Consider the following 17006-nt stretch of genomic DNA (forward strand, 5'->3'; position numbering starts at 1 on the left):
GTCGATAGATTGATGTATCATTGGCAATCGTATTACAAAGGCGTCTAGTCGATTCTCGTAACAAATAGATGCATCCTGTTGCTAGAGAGGCGCGCACTTGACGACGCATAGCTTTTCACTGCGTTTGCTGTCTGTAATTACATCATTGTGTCGTTACACCTGATTGTACGCATGAGCAGCCATGGAGATCATGGCAATTAACACGCTAATTACGACCAAACTAATTAAATGATCGATGCAAGTAGATTAAAATTTGTACTATTTCATTGCTTTTATTTGTTCGATAAGTATACGTATTTTTTCTTTAAGCAGAAAGAAATGTCATATGCATTAAACGTATTTATATTCTCTTATTTACATTACTCTGTGCATATAAAATATCTGGAATATAAGATAAATGCATATTTGCTCGTTCTTAAAAAGAGAAAGATCGGTAAGGAAATGCTGTCATCTATTTATTACTTTTTTTGTAAAGATAACGTTATCGTCATTTTATTTGTGCGTCGAATTATCTCATCAGTCCTTTCACAAAATCAACCATATTTTATAGGTCATGTACATCGCATATCAGCACTGATCTTAGGTGTGTCTATGCTCTCTGAGAGAGCAAATGAAATTTTTTTCTATTCCATATTAACTTAATATTTACATGTTCTTTCCTCTTATATACAAGAAAATTCTTTATTTAGGACAAAAAATTCAACAGATAATAATAGGATCTGTTATAAAAATGTTAATGCACTGAAATGGAGTACAAATTTTCTACAACTTTCATTTTTTTATCATTCTGGACTGTTTATTTTTTGATCCGTGTTGAATCCCGCGCTAACCGTAGCCATAATACTTCGACCGTTTATACACAGGCGCGTTTCACCGCGGAGATTCCTCATTCGTATCGTAGCCACTTATCGAGCTGTCTGCCCGCCGGAACGAGCTGTTCAGCGTGCTGTTACAAAAGGCAGGACGTTGGTATCCAGCCGGGAAGCAATTTCGGAGGGGGATTCAACGAGGCATTCGCGCGCGCCATCACGCTGACGAAGAAAACGGATCACACGTCATCGGGTCGGCATTACGCAATCGGCCTCTACGACTTATCTTGAGAGAGCAGCTCTCTCTTCAAGTTGCACCTGATACGAAGAAGCCGGAAATTTGTTTTCCTTAAGAGTTATCAGGTACGATATCTTTAATACGTATAATATGTTAATTCTATCGCTGATGTCACCGCGATTTTACGTATCTAGTATTAATAACTGAAACATGAATTAATAATAGTGCGCAGAAAAGGAAGGAAAAAAGTACTTGCAAATACTTATGTATTGATTCAAAATAATACTCGCTTGATAAAATCAATATTTATATCAAAATTTGTTAAATGATAAACGTAGATTTTGCTTTATCAGCAATCAAAAGCTATTTAATTTGAAAAATAACGCGAGGAAACTTAAATTTAATAAATAAAATTCTTCATGTTTCGAATATATGCAGAATTGAGTAATTTTCTAATTATCATTCATTAAGTAATCTCTCTGTAGCAAATGATAAAATACTTTCTCGCAAACGTAATATTACACCAGATGCGATGGTGTAATATTACAGTAAACAAGATTATATAACGCAAAGATTGACCTAAGTTTGCATCGCATATCTATTTGCAAAAAAATCGCATGCGTTAATTTGTTGCAATGTTTCAATTTTACCGAAACGTTTAAAATTTTATAAGGAAACCGCGCTTTCGAGAGGGGACGAATAATCGAGAATAGCACGAAAGCAATTTTAAGCTTGATTTATCGTCGATCTCCAAAGGAAATCGCGGTCCCCTTGACGCTCGCGGGGTTCTGTGCAGTGAGAAGAGAACCAGGGATGTCCTTCTTTCCTTAATCCTAAAAGAGAAGAAGGTGCGACGCGATGAGACTGGAATTTTATTTTCGGTGAAGAGGAGATAACGATTCATCTCGAAGGCAGCTCGGCATATCGGTTTTCGATTTGCTGCCGGTAATTTTAAGGGAATGGATCGTACGGCTGAAATTTGCACTCGAATTGCTGCGATATAGTGCATTGCGTTATCCGATTAGTAATCCGAGATACGGCTACATGTGGTTAATCGTAGTTATATATACGATATAATATTATATATAATATATATATATATATAGGTGTATATATATATATGTATATATATATTTGTATAAAAAAATTTGCAAAATAATAATAAATAACATATATACAGGGTGTCCCCGAACTCGCGGATCAACTCTCGTGGGTAGATTCCTGGGATCATTTGGAGACGATTTTTCCTCAGCGAAAATGTCGAGGGAGATCATCATTTTTTGCATGTCCCCAATTTTTGTCATCATGTATCTTTGTAACTAAGCCTTATATTAAAATTTTATTAAAGTAAACTCTATCTGAAATTAACTGAAGAATGTGATTTTGTTAATATTTTATTTCCACAAGGCTTAGTTTGTGAAAAACCCTTTATTTTCAATCGCTTATAACTCGAAAATTATTGGTGCCTCGACATTTTCGCCGAGGAAAAATCGTCTCCAAATGATCCCAGGAATTTACCCACGAGAGTTGATCCGCGAGTTCGGGGACACCCTGTATATATTCGCTATCATACAAGAGGCAATAATGCACATTTTGAATAAATATTATATCGCTGAAAAAAATTGCGCATCGGAGTCATCGCGTATTCAAAAATCAGTCATAAATATGTAAAGTAAAGATATGACAGTACTCATTGTCAATGTGATAACATAACATAAATCATTTAAAACGCAATGCTCGTGACATTAATATTAAAACATGTTAACAAAGCGCCATCTTTATTTTTTCCTTCTCATTATAAATATACATTTGTCACTCCGAAGCAACTTTCATTACGATTTTACCATAAATTTTGCAAGTGAAGATTATTTTTCAATTGGCCAAATTTTCATTTTCGCGTGATATTCGTGATGTGGTCGAAATTTGAGACCAAATATATCAGCGGAAAGGATGGCCTTTTATGGTTAAACAAAATACGCATTGATGCAATCTGAAGCGGCTATGCAAAGCAGCTGTCGGCGAGCAATAAAGCGCGTGTTATGACGCCCGTCCGATTTCGTCCACCGTAACGTTCTATTCGGTAATTCGGATTTGCGTTCGACATGTTTGCGGAAGTTTCCGGTCGCGAGTCGCAAATTTAATCGTGAATGATGAACGGCGAATTGTTTTAATGAAGACATATACAAAATAGGTTGCTTTCGGCAGACCAGTTTATTGATACTATATATCTGAATGATCGCTCTCTATGAAAATAATAATCAAATACGGAAATAATGTTTCAATAGATATGAAAATTCTCTCGATATAATATCTCTCAGTTTCGAAATTTCCGGATGATATCTGAATGAGTATCATGCAGATTGCTCCACGTTATGCTTGGCATAAAATCATCAACTACGATGCTCGATCGAAAAAGCATCACTTTTTCAGTATTAAGAATCCCGAACGTATGCCTCAAAATATTAAGCAGCACCAACTAAAATAGCACAAATTAAAAAGATTCGACGAATATTAAACTTTAAAAAATTAATAAATCTGGTAAATAACTTGAAAACATGACTTCTATAGAAAGTGAATTTATACGTTCTCTCATACGGAAACTATCACTTTAAATACAAATACAATCTCTAAAAAAGTTTTTAAGAGAGAGAGAAAAAGAAAGAGCAAGAGAAAGAAATTAATATTTTACAAAAAAAAGAAATTATTTGAAAATCTAAAAGCTTTCATAAATTCCTGTCAAAAATATCATATAATAGTATATACATATATAAACATTTGATACATATAATAAAAATGATTATTGAACTTTGTACCAGGACATAAAACATTTCGTATGTCACAACCTCGTATCTTCATGTCTCGAAGATAATTAGTTGTAATTATTAGGTCATAAATATTCAATTGTCATATATATTTTTAACCGAATTACACAAACAGTTATTATTTATTACTTACAACTTTACTTATCATATCATATTATTTAAATATAAAATCCTCTAAATATTTCATCGTTCCATTAATGAAATAAAAATGTAGTATTTTTTCAGCAAAATTATCTATTTAAATATAATTGGAAACAAGTTCATCTTATCTATATAAAAATATCTTGTCGTGACTGTCGAATATTGTCAATTTATAACAGATACATTTTGCTGTCAAAGAGATTATTATTGAAAAAACTCAGTTCATGTAATATAAAAGCGTTACGTGTCAACGCTGATTTTGACATTATAAAACGATGAATGTGCAAGGGACTAGATGCAATCGATAAATAAAGTGAAGTAAATACGGAATGTAGGATCTGCTTTGGGGATGAAATAAAATGACAAAATGCATTCACATTTGCAAAAAACGGTCCCTCCCTTGCCCTCCTTTCTCTCTCTTCTTCTTTTTTCTTTCTTTCTTTCTGTTATTTTTTTCTTCGTAACACATGTGCAATCGATAACATCCTGCACACAGCTCAGCTGCGGTTAACGGTTCAATCTACTGATTTCAATAATATCGTGAAATTTACATCTTCCGAGTGCAGTCGAAAAACAAATCACGCGCAATACGAACGGCATTCTCGAGATACGAATTGCAATTTGCATGCGGCGAAATCTCACGATGCGCTCTCAATTATTTTCGATGTCGTTATTATTTTCACGGATGCTGTTCAGAAGTTATTTGTATCGCGTCCCACCTCGCGTCTCCGAATTTTGTATATTTTGCACGAGCGATATAGAATGATTCGCCGAATTATCCGGTCGACAATGTACAATGCGTCGTCCTGTTAAATAATGCGTGAATCGAACGAATTCCGTCCAAAATTTGCAATGATAAGTACGAGCAAAACACAAATTTCGCGTGAATCAACGCATTCTCGCCGATGTATAGTCCATTAATATAATTCGTACCTTTCACGCGTTTATTATTAATTTTAACAATCTGCCGATAAATATACATTTGCATATCGATCGATTCGCATCGCGATTAACAGTAGTACTTATCCCCATTTTTACAGAGCGTTATGAGTTGAGAAATTTTTCATGCTTACAAAGATATCATTCAAATACTATTATAGAGGGTTTGTGCAAAAATCTAACTAATAATATTCATAATATTAGTAAAAGTACGAATTATAATACAAATTAAATTTGAAAAATGCTAAGTTAAATTATATTTTATCTATATATGTATAAACGTATACGAGATAAGAGATGCTAATATATTTATTATCGCCATGATATTATCTCTAATCGCGCAATTGAATTAGAAAGAGCAACGTTTACAGCCTCGGGATATATTAGGTATTTGATATCATGACAACACATGAGCAGAGATTGTCCCGCACCTGCCTATTTCTAATTGCGATGAACGGTTTATCATATACGGCACGGATTTCCGTGTGATTGTACCAAACCTCTCCAATATAGTTATAAAATGTATATCCGCTGTTGATGCGGGGTAAGAATTATATCATCAATCGCGTTCGATACCACCGATGTATAACAAACTTTTCACAATAGAGCATGACATTTATGCGCGGTTTATCAACCGCGATATTAGAATAGAACAAATGTTCATTAGCACTATTTTTAATTAATTTTACATACTTGTAAATAAATCTTAACTCCCTTTTTTCGTTTTATTGCATATCATTTCAATGATTCCAGCATTTATGAATATTTTTTTGTAAGCTTACAATTAAAGAGTTATAATATTTACTGAGACTAAAGTGTTTAACACCGACCACAATTTTCCAAATGACCTATTTTCCCGTACATTTTGCAGCAAGCTATGAAAACGCATAATTCCTATTTCTTGCTTTACCGCATTGCGGAAAGTTAATTCCACGTATTGTGCAATTTGTCAGATATACGTAAGTGTTTTAGAGCTTACAGTGTAAATAAAGAATTTTACACACACACACACACACACTCACAACGAAGGCATCCATTTGTAATTAAAAGATGTAATTAAAAGAATGGTGCGAGAGTGACGCGTAAGCTTCGCAAATCTACGAAGATTTAACAGATACGTGCAAAATTGTATTCACGCACATCTCACGGGAAATCTGCTTGCATATGCTAAAACGCACGCGCGAATCAACATCTGTACTTATAAGAGATAGGTACATATATCGGGGCTACGCGCATCTTATTGTTAGTGTTTTCAATTTCCTGCGTTTCGTCGACGACGACGACGAGAACAACGAGGCCGACGACGCCAAATAGAAGACGTAGCGGCACGTCCCATTCATCGACGTGCGGCTACGTGACGAAAATGACGATACCGCATCTCATAAATTTCGTTGCGTGTCTCGCAAAAAGCCGAGATCCCGCGGTCGCAGCGGATAAGCAGCAGAGAGAACTGCAGCTGCGACAGTTTCGCACGCGAGCAACTGCACGACACTCAACGGGAGAGACGTATCGCTTTGCTACAAAATTGAATATGTCACACTTCTCAAATCCTTATCCTTTATCTCATCCGTCGTCGTGACCCCCTGCCGTCGTTTCCCATCGCCGACGACGACGACGAGGATGATGACAACAACCTGGTCGAATCGTCCTAGTCGAGATTACGTCTCGCGTACCGAAAATTTAACGAGAATATGCGAATCCTTGTAGGACTATAAATAATGTTAAAGCGCTAAATATCAAGTTTGATTCAAAAGTTATTTCTTTTATTTTTTTCCTACCTGGCTCTCTCTTAGATTAATCATTAATAAAAAAAAAGAAATTGTCATGCAAAGCGTCTCTCTTTCCTACTCGCTTAAATTTTACCTGTCTAACGGCAGTCTAATTTCACGAAAAGTACATGTAAAAGAAGTTGGTACAGTGGGAGGCAAAAACTTGTGGGCTATCGTAGGTGGCGGTGAGATATTTCGCGGGGAGAGAGTTAATTGCAAAAAACCTCTTGCAGAAACGAGCTACAACGTAATGAGCAGATAACGTTCAATTACCGTTCGTAATTACCCTTGATTAACTTCGTAAGTATCTGTACCACAGTTTTGTCGATTCAACGAAATTAAAACCCGAAAACGATGCTCTGATCGCATAATTCTCAAACTGCTTGTTTATCTTTATTATGTATCATATAATTTTATAACAATTAATAATCTTTCAAAATATATTACTTTTTTTGCGATAGAAGTTGAAAAATAAAATTAAGATTTCTGTTAGTGAAAAAGAGAGAGAGACTTATAAAAGAATTTAGAGTCTTTGTAGAATTTCTGACGATAACAATATCTTTTAATGTGATAATGAATACTATACTTATTATTATCTTCCTGTTACAGAATTATTTGCTTTTTACGATAGCGCATTGCAAACGCTAATTAGTTTCATAGATATGAATTTAGTCAAGATAGTTTTCTATCGCAAAAAAAATTTATCTTTATTGCGGTTAAAGAAAAATAAAGCTATTATGAATGGGGAAAGGGGCTAGTATGAATTTAAGAACATACAACAGAGTATGTACTATTATAAAAATTGAGGAAATAATTGCTTTTTGAAAAAAGACAAACAACAATAGATAAATCGGACATGATCTAAAGAAATATATTCTTAATTATAAGTATAAAATCATTTACAGTTGCAAAATTTTAAAAAAATCCCAATTTCTATATTAAATCCTAATTTGTATTCTTTGTTATAATTGTTGAACAAATTAATTTTAAAATACACGCGATTCAATATAATAGCGATAAGTAATTGCAGAACAATGAACATATTTAGCAATGTTTATATAACAGCCAAATATATATACAATATATATATATATATATATATATATATATATATCATCAATACGTGTCTCATAATATAATATGAATAAATACGTCGAAAAAACACTAATTTGGAAATTATTCAAAGATGATTTCTCACATTTTGTACATTGCATCATACACGACACAGGTACAAATTCTTATTTTTCAGAATTTGACCTTGTTTCTTAAAATAATAGCATGTGCATTAGTTAAAACATTATTACTGATAAATTTGCGGAACGCTCTATCACGTTATCGTATGTTTGCTATTGTATATGTCGATAGACATGTCACTACCTTAGTTGCTATTCTTCAGTCATCAGAAGAACGGTTAAGGAACGGGAAGTATAGTAGGGCTTCTGCACCAGGGATAGTGAAATTAAATAATATACTCAGGTATGATACATATGACACATAGTGATCAAAACTAAAGTAGAAGCATAAAATATTAGAGCTTCCTTACTTAATTAACAGATTGCAGAATGAAAATAATCCTTCCTTCAGTCTAATCGATAAATTTAAGCAAATGTATAAATTTACACAAAGCTTAAAATCTATCTGACAATGAGTCGGAAATTAATCGATTTTACAGCCGATATTCTCTCGTCGAAAACCGTGTATTCGTAACGTGAATTATTAAATAATAAATAATGCGTTTCGCTCACGGCTACAGAAAATGCGATAAAAATGAAAGTAAACGCTTTTATAAAAATAGACATTATGAGAAAAATACATAATGAAACATTATCGGTCAAGTAAGATAGTGATATAATATATAAATTAATATCAATCTTTTGATCGATTTGCTGGATGACTTTTATGATAACATGTGCAGTTAAAATCGTATCGCACACAGACATAAATGACACAGCAGATACAGATAATCTAAATTATAAGATTATTGCCAATAGATGATAAACGGATGATTCCTTTAGTCAAATGATAATATACTCTATTATGCATTTACAGAGTAGCAGACGTTCATCGCATTATTGAAAATGTTGCGCGCTATAATTCTGATCGTCGCTTTTGTTGCAGTTAAAGGTAAGCAACGTTCAATATACGCGATCGCGCTTGGCATTTTATTTTTAAATGTGAAAATTTTTTTAAATCATCACAACAATAAAATTTTTCACGAAAAAAACATTACGTATTCTGTTCTCTCTTATTTGAACGTTATCAATATTATAATATAACAATTTTCGTTATTTATAGCGTTTTTTGAAATTTCGATAAATATATTTTATAAAAAGGAAAAAGAGGGGAAGATAAAATATTATAAGTAAAATATTTTCAAAACTTTTGCATATAAAATTAGTCTACTTTCTACATAATAATCTCGAAATAATCGCATTCTGTTTCATGCTTTGTTTTACGTAACGTAAAAGATATGGCCTATTTATGTATATCTGTTACTTTGCCATGTTTAAACATTCTGCTTCAAAATTATGGACATTTTGAAAAATTCATTTAACAAACATTTCAAGCAATACATTTAAAAACTTTCGCATACAATCAACGTTAAAGCTTCGAGCTTATTAAAACAACCGAATTTACTTTGACGACAGAATTAAAATTGCTTTTTCTTGACACACTATAGTCAATATTTCTACCAAATATTTTATCTTTTTTAAAATCATTGCTTGTCGATAAGACTTGTGCAAGATAGCTTAAATAGTGGAATATTTGAAATTTGTCTATTTTGTGTGTAGGTGATGAATGCGCACAACGTTCGTATGGAAATGTTGGTAGTGTGTGCGTCTGTAATGCGACATATTGTGACACAATAGAAGTACCGCCATTAAAAGAAAAAAATAAGTTTCTCTGGTACAAATCTGTCAAAGATGGTAAAATGATGGAATATTCCTTTAACAATTTCTCTACCGAAAATAAATCTAACAATAAGAGTGAGAATTACTGTAGAGTATTTCTCACATTGAACAGTAATAAAAAGTATCAAGAGATATGTGGATTCGGCGGAGCAATGACTGATGCTGCTGCACTCAATATTAATTCTCTCAGTAATAACACTGGACACAAGTTACTCAGGTGTGACTGGCTTTATTTAAGTACAGCGATAATATCTCTCTAAAAAGCGAAGAAAAAAAAGACGAAGCAGAATAAATATTAATGATATAATTAATCCCTTTCTAAAAAAGGCATGTTTTTGACATTGTCCCTTTTACGCGATGCTAATCAGCTGTCTCGATTCGCGTTCTGCGTTATATTCATATAGCATATTAGCATATAAGCATATTCTTATAGCATCGAGCAGCTGTCATCGCGAGGATTAGCAGTTTAACAGTTTGTCCAAAATAAAATAAAATAAAATAATATATTATGTTTTAAATAATATGTTATAATACTTTATGAATATGTATATATATTATATGCATGTATATTATATACATGTATATATAGTATATGCATTTATATATATATACATTTATGTACACATTTATATATATATATTTAAATATACATATATTTGTATTTACATATATCTCTCTTTCTATATATATATATATATATATAATATATTTTTATTTCCTCATTTCGTTTAATCTAACCGAATATAATTACGCGCGCGAAGTGAAGTTATATTATTTTTTGATAATAATATCTCAAAAATTGCAACGCATGCATAAAAATATATTTATTAATTAAGTAATGCATACAAATATAATATTTAAATCTTTAACAGGGAACAAAAAATAGGATTTTCTAAAGAATCTTTTGAAATCAAAATATCTGCGCTTTCATTAGACTCACGCATCTAATACACTGCACTGCACGTGTCGCGTAAGACTAGACTGGACTGGACTTAGACTGACCGCAAGACGCTGAGCGAGCAGAGCGAGCAGCGGTGTCCGTGTCGCCACCTGACGGTGATACCTAACTTCACAGCCAAGAGTGAACCGGACCCGGCGAAACATCTCTCTCTTTTTATCCCTTCTATTAGACTAACGCGTCCCATACGTTCACCACGCTGCACGTCTCGCGAGAGACTAATCCCCACCACCGACCACAAGACTGCGCAGCGGTGTCGCCAACTAACAGCGCAAGCCAACTTCACAGCCAAGAATGAACCGAGTCCGACGAAAACATCTCTCTCTTTCTATCCTCTCTATTATATTAACGCATCCCACACGTCCGTCACGTTGCGCGTCTCGCGCAAGACTGATTCTCGTGCGAGATATCTCGATCGCGAGACTAGTGATCAGTCATCAGTCCCGCGCGAGACGCGCAGCGTAACAGATGTATGGAAATGTGTGAGTCTAATAAAAGCGTAGGTATTTTGGTCAAAAAATTCTTGTAGAAAATTTTATTTTGTTGTTCGCATTTTCTGTTAAAGATTTAAATATAGTATTTTTATGCATTGCATAATTAATTAATATATTTTCTTTATGCATTGATTGCAATAATAATTTTTATGCTTGCGTTGCAATTTTTAAGATTTTATTATCAAAGAATAATATAATAACTTCGCTTCGCGCGCGTAATTAGTAATTATATATTCGGTTAGGATTAAACAAAATAAGAAAAAATATATATATACATATATACACAGGATGTTTCAGGAAGAATATGATCAGCATTCTAAGACATGATTATACATATTATTTTAAGCAAGAAAGTTTATATAAACATGTGTCCTATTCTGGTTAGAAAGATACAACATATTCAGTTTTAAGAACGAATACATTCATTAACTTATTAGAACTAAATTCTATGAAATACAAAAATTTAATATAATTGTTTCATAGCATTTGGTTCTACTAAGTTAATAAATGTATTCGTTCTTAAACTTGAACGCGTTGTATCTTCATAACCGTCCAGAATAAGACACATGTTTATATAAACTTTTTTGCTTAAAATGTGTACAATCAAATACATACTGGAATGCTAACCATTTCCTCCATTTCCTCCTGAAACGCCCTATATCATTTATATATATATATACATTTATGTACACATTTATATATATATACATTTATGTACTCATTTATATATATATACATTTATGTACTCATTTATATATATATGTGTATATATATATATATATACATTTATGTACACATTTATATATATATATATATATATATATATATATATATATATATATACATTTATGTACACATTTATATATATATATATATATATATATATATATATATATATATATATACATTTATGTACACATTTATATATATATACATTTATGTACACATTTATATATATATACATTTATGTACTCATTTATATATATATATACATTTATGTACACATTTATTTAATTAATATACACGATTAATATATCACGATTAATATTTTTGACAGTTATCAGCTAATTTCTGTCAAAAAATATTAATCACGGATAAAGTATTATAACATATTATACACTGAAAGAATTTTCTCTTACAATTTACCCTGAAAAGCATGGTAATCGTGGGACAATATGATATGGAAAGAATTTTATGAGAATTTCTCTGATTAATATTTATCACAATAAAAATAATAATATTTATCACAATAAAATATAACACATGTTTGATTAATTTTACTAAACTGCATAGTAAAATTAATCAAACATGTTTTATATTTTATTGTGATAAAAATTATTATTTTTATTGTGATAAATATTAATCAAAGAAATTCTCATAAAATTCTTTCCATATCATATTGTCTCACAATTACCATGATTTTCAGGGTAAATTCTAAGAGAAAATTCTCTCTGTGTATTACTTACAAAATATTATTATTTTAATTATAATAATATGTTGTAAATATGTAAATAATATTATACGAGTATGTTATAATATATACTTATAATATAAACTTATTTGTCCGCGATTAATATTTTTTGACAAAAATCAGCTGATAACTGTCAAAAATATTAATCAAATTTAAAGTATTAAAACATATATTATTATTTAATTTTATTTTATTTTGGATAAACTGTCAAACTGCTGACCCTCGCAATGATAGTCTATCGATGCTATGAATAAAACGCATAACGCAAATCGAGGCAGCTAATTAACATCGCGAGAAAGAGGCAACAATACTTGCGAGAATCGATTTAACATCCCTTTTTTTAGAAAAGGACTAGAACAACACAAGCGTGCGTTATTCTTCAATTTTATGTTAAAAAGAATGATACAGAAATCAGCTGATATAACTGTCAAAAAATATTAATCGATTTTAAAAAGTACTATAACATTTTATTTAAAACATATTTTAATTTTTATGACATAATATTATTTTAAAATTTGATTAACGCTTTATTAATATTTTTTGACAGAAATCAGCTGATTAAAGCGTTAATTTGATTTGCTAATTAAATTTTAAAATAAGAATATGTTATAAAAATTAAAATAATATGTTTTAAATAATATGTTATAATTTTCCTTAAACTCGATTAATATTTTTGACAGTTATCAGCTAATTTTTATCAAAAAATATTAATCGCAGATAAGGCATTATAACATATTATTTACAACATATTATTATTTTAATTTTTATAATCTATTATTATTTTAAAATTTAATTAACTTTAATTAACTCGATTAATATCTTTTGACAATTATCAGCTGATTTCTGTCAAAAAATATTAATCGATTTTAAAAAGTACTATAACATTTTATTTAAAACATATTATTATTTTATAAATTTTATTACATACTATTATTTTAAAATTTAATTAACAAATTAACGCTTTAATCAGCTGATTTCTGTCAAAAATATTAATCAAGTTTAAACAAACTTTATATAAAAATATCATTCTTTTTTATATAAAATCGAAGAATGATGCGCGCGTAGCGCGCGCTTGTGTTATTCTAGTTTTAATAAATTTTAAATATATTCTCTTTATTTTCTTTACAAGAAACAAGCGATAACAGTAGCATTATCAGCACCGTTATTTTGTAACTTCGAACTAGATTAAAATTCCTCACGTGTCGTCACTCTTGTATTTTAAATATCATTAAAATCTATTCTTTTCTCAATTTTTCCTATTTGATTTTACGAAATTAAATCTTTAAACCTCTTTTCTTTGATATCAAGCTTTTTATTCGTTAAAACTTTTTTTAGAAAAACCCATTTAATAAACACAAAAAATCTATTTTAAAGACATTAGTAGACAAAGCGCAAATTTTATTAAACATTAATAAACATAATCTGGTTAGCGCAGTAGTTATAAAATAGTTTTCTGAACAAAACGTGTTAACTCTGGTTTGAGATAATTTCATTATCTCTTTCGCTAATAGAAAAATTAATGAATACGAATTGTAGATTATGATTCCTTAGGATGAGATAAATATATTTTTTCATAGTATCGGAATTAAGCGAAACGCGTTAACTGGTATATTGAAATATATGAAACCTAACATTCGGAGGCAAAATAATTTAGCAATGGTGTATCAGATTTTACGGAATTGTCGCAAATCTATCTGACAAGATTTAATCTATTTCTCATGATTATTACTCACGTATAATTATTTTCAGTTCGTATTATGGTGTTAATGGTATCGGATATACATTTTCCCGCATACCTATCGCGGGTACAGATTTTTCGACGAGAGGATATTCATACGACGATGAACCCGGCGATATTACATTAAGTAAATTTAGTCTTGTGAAGGAAGATCACTCTAAAATCCAGCATCTACAGCATATCAAAAGTATTATGCCTAATTCGACCGATTTAAGAATACTTGCTGCTTCGTGGTCTGCTCCAGCCTGGATGAAATTCCCCAACAACATAAAGTATGGTAATTATGACTGAATAAAGTACAAAATTTTTCTCGAAAAAAAATCAGATTTTTTTACGATGCTATTAATGCTACCCCAATGTATGGACATTTTTTCAACAATAAAATATGATTGGGGAATTAATTTTTTTTATTTGTGGATATGCTAATATGAGAGATAGATGAGATATTACGATAAAAAATTGAATATAAAATACATAATGCACAATGATTTAACAGGTGTATTAAAATGGAAATATTGTCAAATTTACGCTGATTACATCCTGAAATTTTTTAACGCGTACAAAGAGGAGAATATAAACATATGGGCTATGACGCCTGGCAACGAGCCATTAGACGGATTTATCCCAGGCTTCCCTTTTAATTCTATGGGTTGGACACCCTTTACAGAGGCAAAGTGGACCGTAGATTGTTTAGCTCCAACTTTATCTAAGGCCGGATACAAAGATCTCATTTATATAGCAATGGATGATCAACGTTTCGAATTACCATTTTATCCCGCCCTAATGTTCCTAAATAAGAAGGCTGAAAAATTATTCTCCGGTATTGCGATTCATTGGTATGCAGATAAATTATTTCCAGCGTCATTATTGACCCTTACGCATAAAATATATCCGCACAAGTTTCTACTGATGACGGAAGCATGCACCGGTAAGCATAATTAATTATATCTTCAAAATAAATAATAAAAATCATAAAAAATTGTAATAACTTTTCTGGAAACCTCAAAATATTTACATAATTTTCGCTTGACAGGTACTTTTGTTACTAATTTTGGTGAACGACCTGTAGAATTAGGATCATGGCACCGAGGGGAACAATATATATTAGATATAATAGAGGTTTGTATATGTCAAATTAATATATTTTAAACTGAAATATGTACGCCTATCTCGTTTTTTAATTGAGCTTACATTTAAATTAGCTCATTAAGAACGTTTTTAATATAAGCATAAAATGAGGATCTCTATATCAAGCACATTTAACTTTAATAATCTAACAATCTAACTTTAAATAAATGTCAAAAATTTTTACAGATATTAGTGTTCAAATAGTGTATTGCTTAATGAATTTAAATCAAGCATTATATACAGAATTTTGTTATGCATTAAATTCATTGCATAAGAACAACAATAATACCATAGATATTTTTTTGAGACATTTTGTTTTAAATTTTATTGTAAAATTCACGAGCATATATTTTCAGAGCTTAAGTCATTGGGTGTGTGGATGGATAGATTGGAATATAGCACTCGATGAGAAAGGTGGACCAAATTGGGTTGGAAATAATGTGGATTCACCTATTATTGTAAATTCGGAGAAAGATGAGTTCTATAAACAGCCTATGTTCTATGCGCTTTCTCACTTCAGTAAATTTGTGCCACGTGGCTCTAATGTAATCTTTTCTACACAAGAAAATCCTCTCTGTCAAAAGATTCAATCGATAGCCTTCTTGACCCCCGAACAAAAAATTGTTGTCGTGATTGCTAACACGTTAGTAAACTTATTTACATCACTAATTCCGACTTGATATGTATATATAATAATGATTTATTCTTAAAGGAATCTTTATTGATTATTTCCTAAAACTATAGCATATTTTTGTTTTCTTAACAATCTAGATTTCTTAAAATATATAACACAAAATTTTTTTCTGTTACAGAAATAATTATCCTGTTCCTCTGATAATCAAAGACAAGACTACAAACAAAACAATAGATATAAACCTACCTCCAAAGTCTTTTCATACAATATCATATTTAGCATAATAATATATATTCTACGAAATTTTTCAGTTTTCTTACAGGGAAGAACGAAACTATGTACTATATTTTATTGAGCTTTATTACAAGGAATGAAGATGGATTGTATGTTGTATAGAATTGCATGTTATAAAAATTGATATAAATATAATTGAAATAAATATTATTAACTGTTATTAAACACCTTGTGTCTTTATAATCCGTCCGCGATTTAAATATGTATCATATTTGTGAATATATAGTATAAATATATGAATGTATGTATAAAAAAATTACTTTGTATAAATGCAAAGTTATAATCGGCAGCATTATACGTACCAAGCATACAAAGATATTTCTATAAAATGTATAAAATAGGCCTAAAAGTGCTTTCATCTCTAATAATATGTAATTTTTATTTTTAGAAAATATTTTATAATTTATTTTAGAATATATATTCCTAAAAATGTATTAAATATATGATATATGATGAATGATTATATATTTTGCATAGTTTCAATATATTTATAAGACATTTGCATCGAATTAACATAAATACATTATTAGCTACGTGCAACATAATTGGCAGTAATATTTTTATATTACAATTTTTTGATTCTTTTTTTTTATTTTTTTCCCTTATTCGAAAAATTCAGCGTAAAATGCAATAAACGTAGCAAACAGAGCAATATATGA

At 30.6% G+C, this 17006-nt stretch overlaps 1 protein-coding gene across 2 annotated transcripts; it reads left to right on the forward strand.

Moving 5' to 3' along the window:
• The first annotated feature begins 986 nt into the window (after positions 1-986).
• On the forward strand, positions 987-16512 carry LOC145935037 (lysosomal acid glucosylceramidase-like). 2 transcript variants are annotated; one of them, XM_083036033.1, is made up of 8 exons: positions 987-1172; positions 8768-8842; positions 9511-9847; positions 14303-14568; positions 14788-15219; positions 15325-15410; positions 15776-16062; positions 16232-16512. In XM_083036033.1, the coding sequence occupies exons 2-8, from the start codon at positions 8797-8799 to the stop codon at positions 16335-16337; spliced, it is 1560 nt and encodes a 519-aa protein (XP_082892159.1). In that variant the 5' UTR covers positions 987-1172; positions 8768-8796; the 3' UTR covers positions 16338-16512. The 2 variants fall into 2 exon arrangements, with proteins under 2 accessions (XP_082892159.1, XP_082892157.1); XM_083036031.1 differs by lacking the exon at positions 987-1172 and adding an exon at positions 8064-8194.
• Positions 16513-17006: the final 494 nt, after the last annotated feature.

The sequence above is a fragment of the Prenolepis imparis genome, unplaced genomic scaffold (genome assembly GCF_030444845.1).
Source record: "Prenolepis imparis isolate NDT839.2.m4 unplaced genomic scaffold, iyPreImpa1.0 SCAF_4, whole genome shotgun sequence".
Lineage (NCBI taxonomy): Eukaryota > Metazoa > Arthropoda > Insecta > Hymenoptera > Formicidae > Prenolepis > Prenolepis imparis.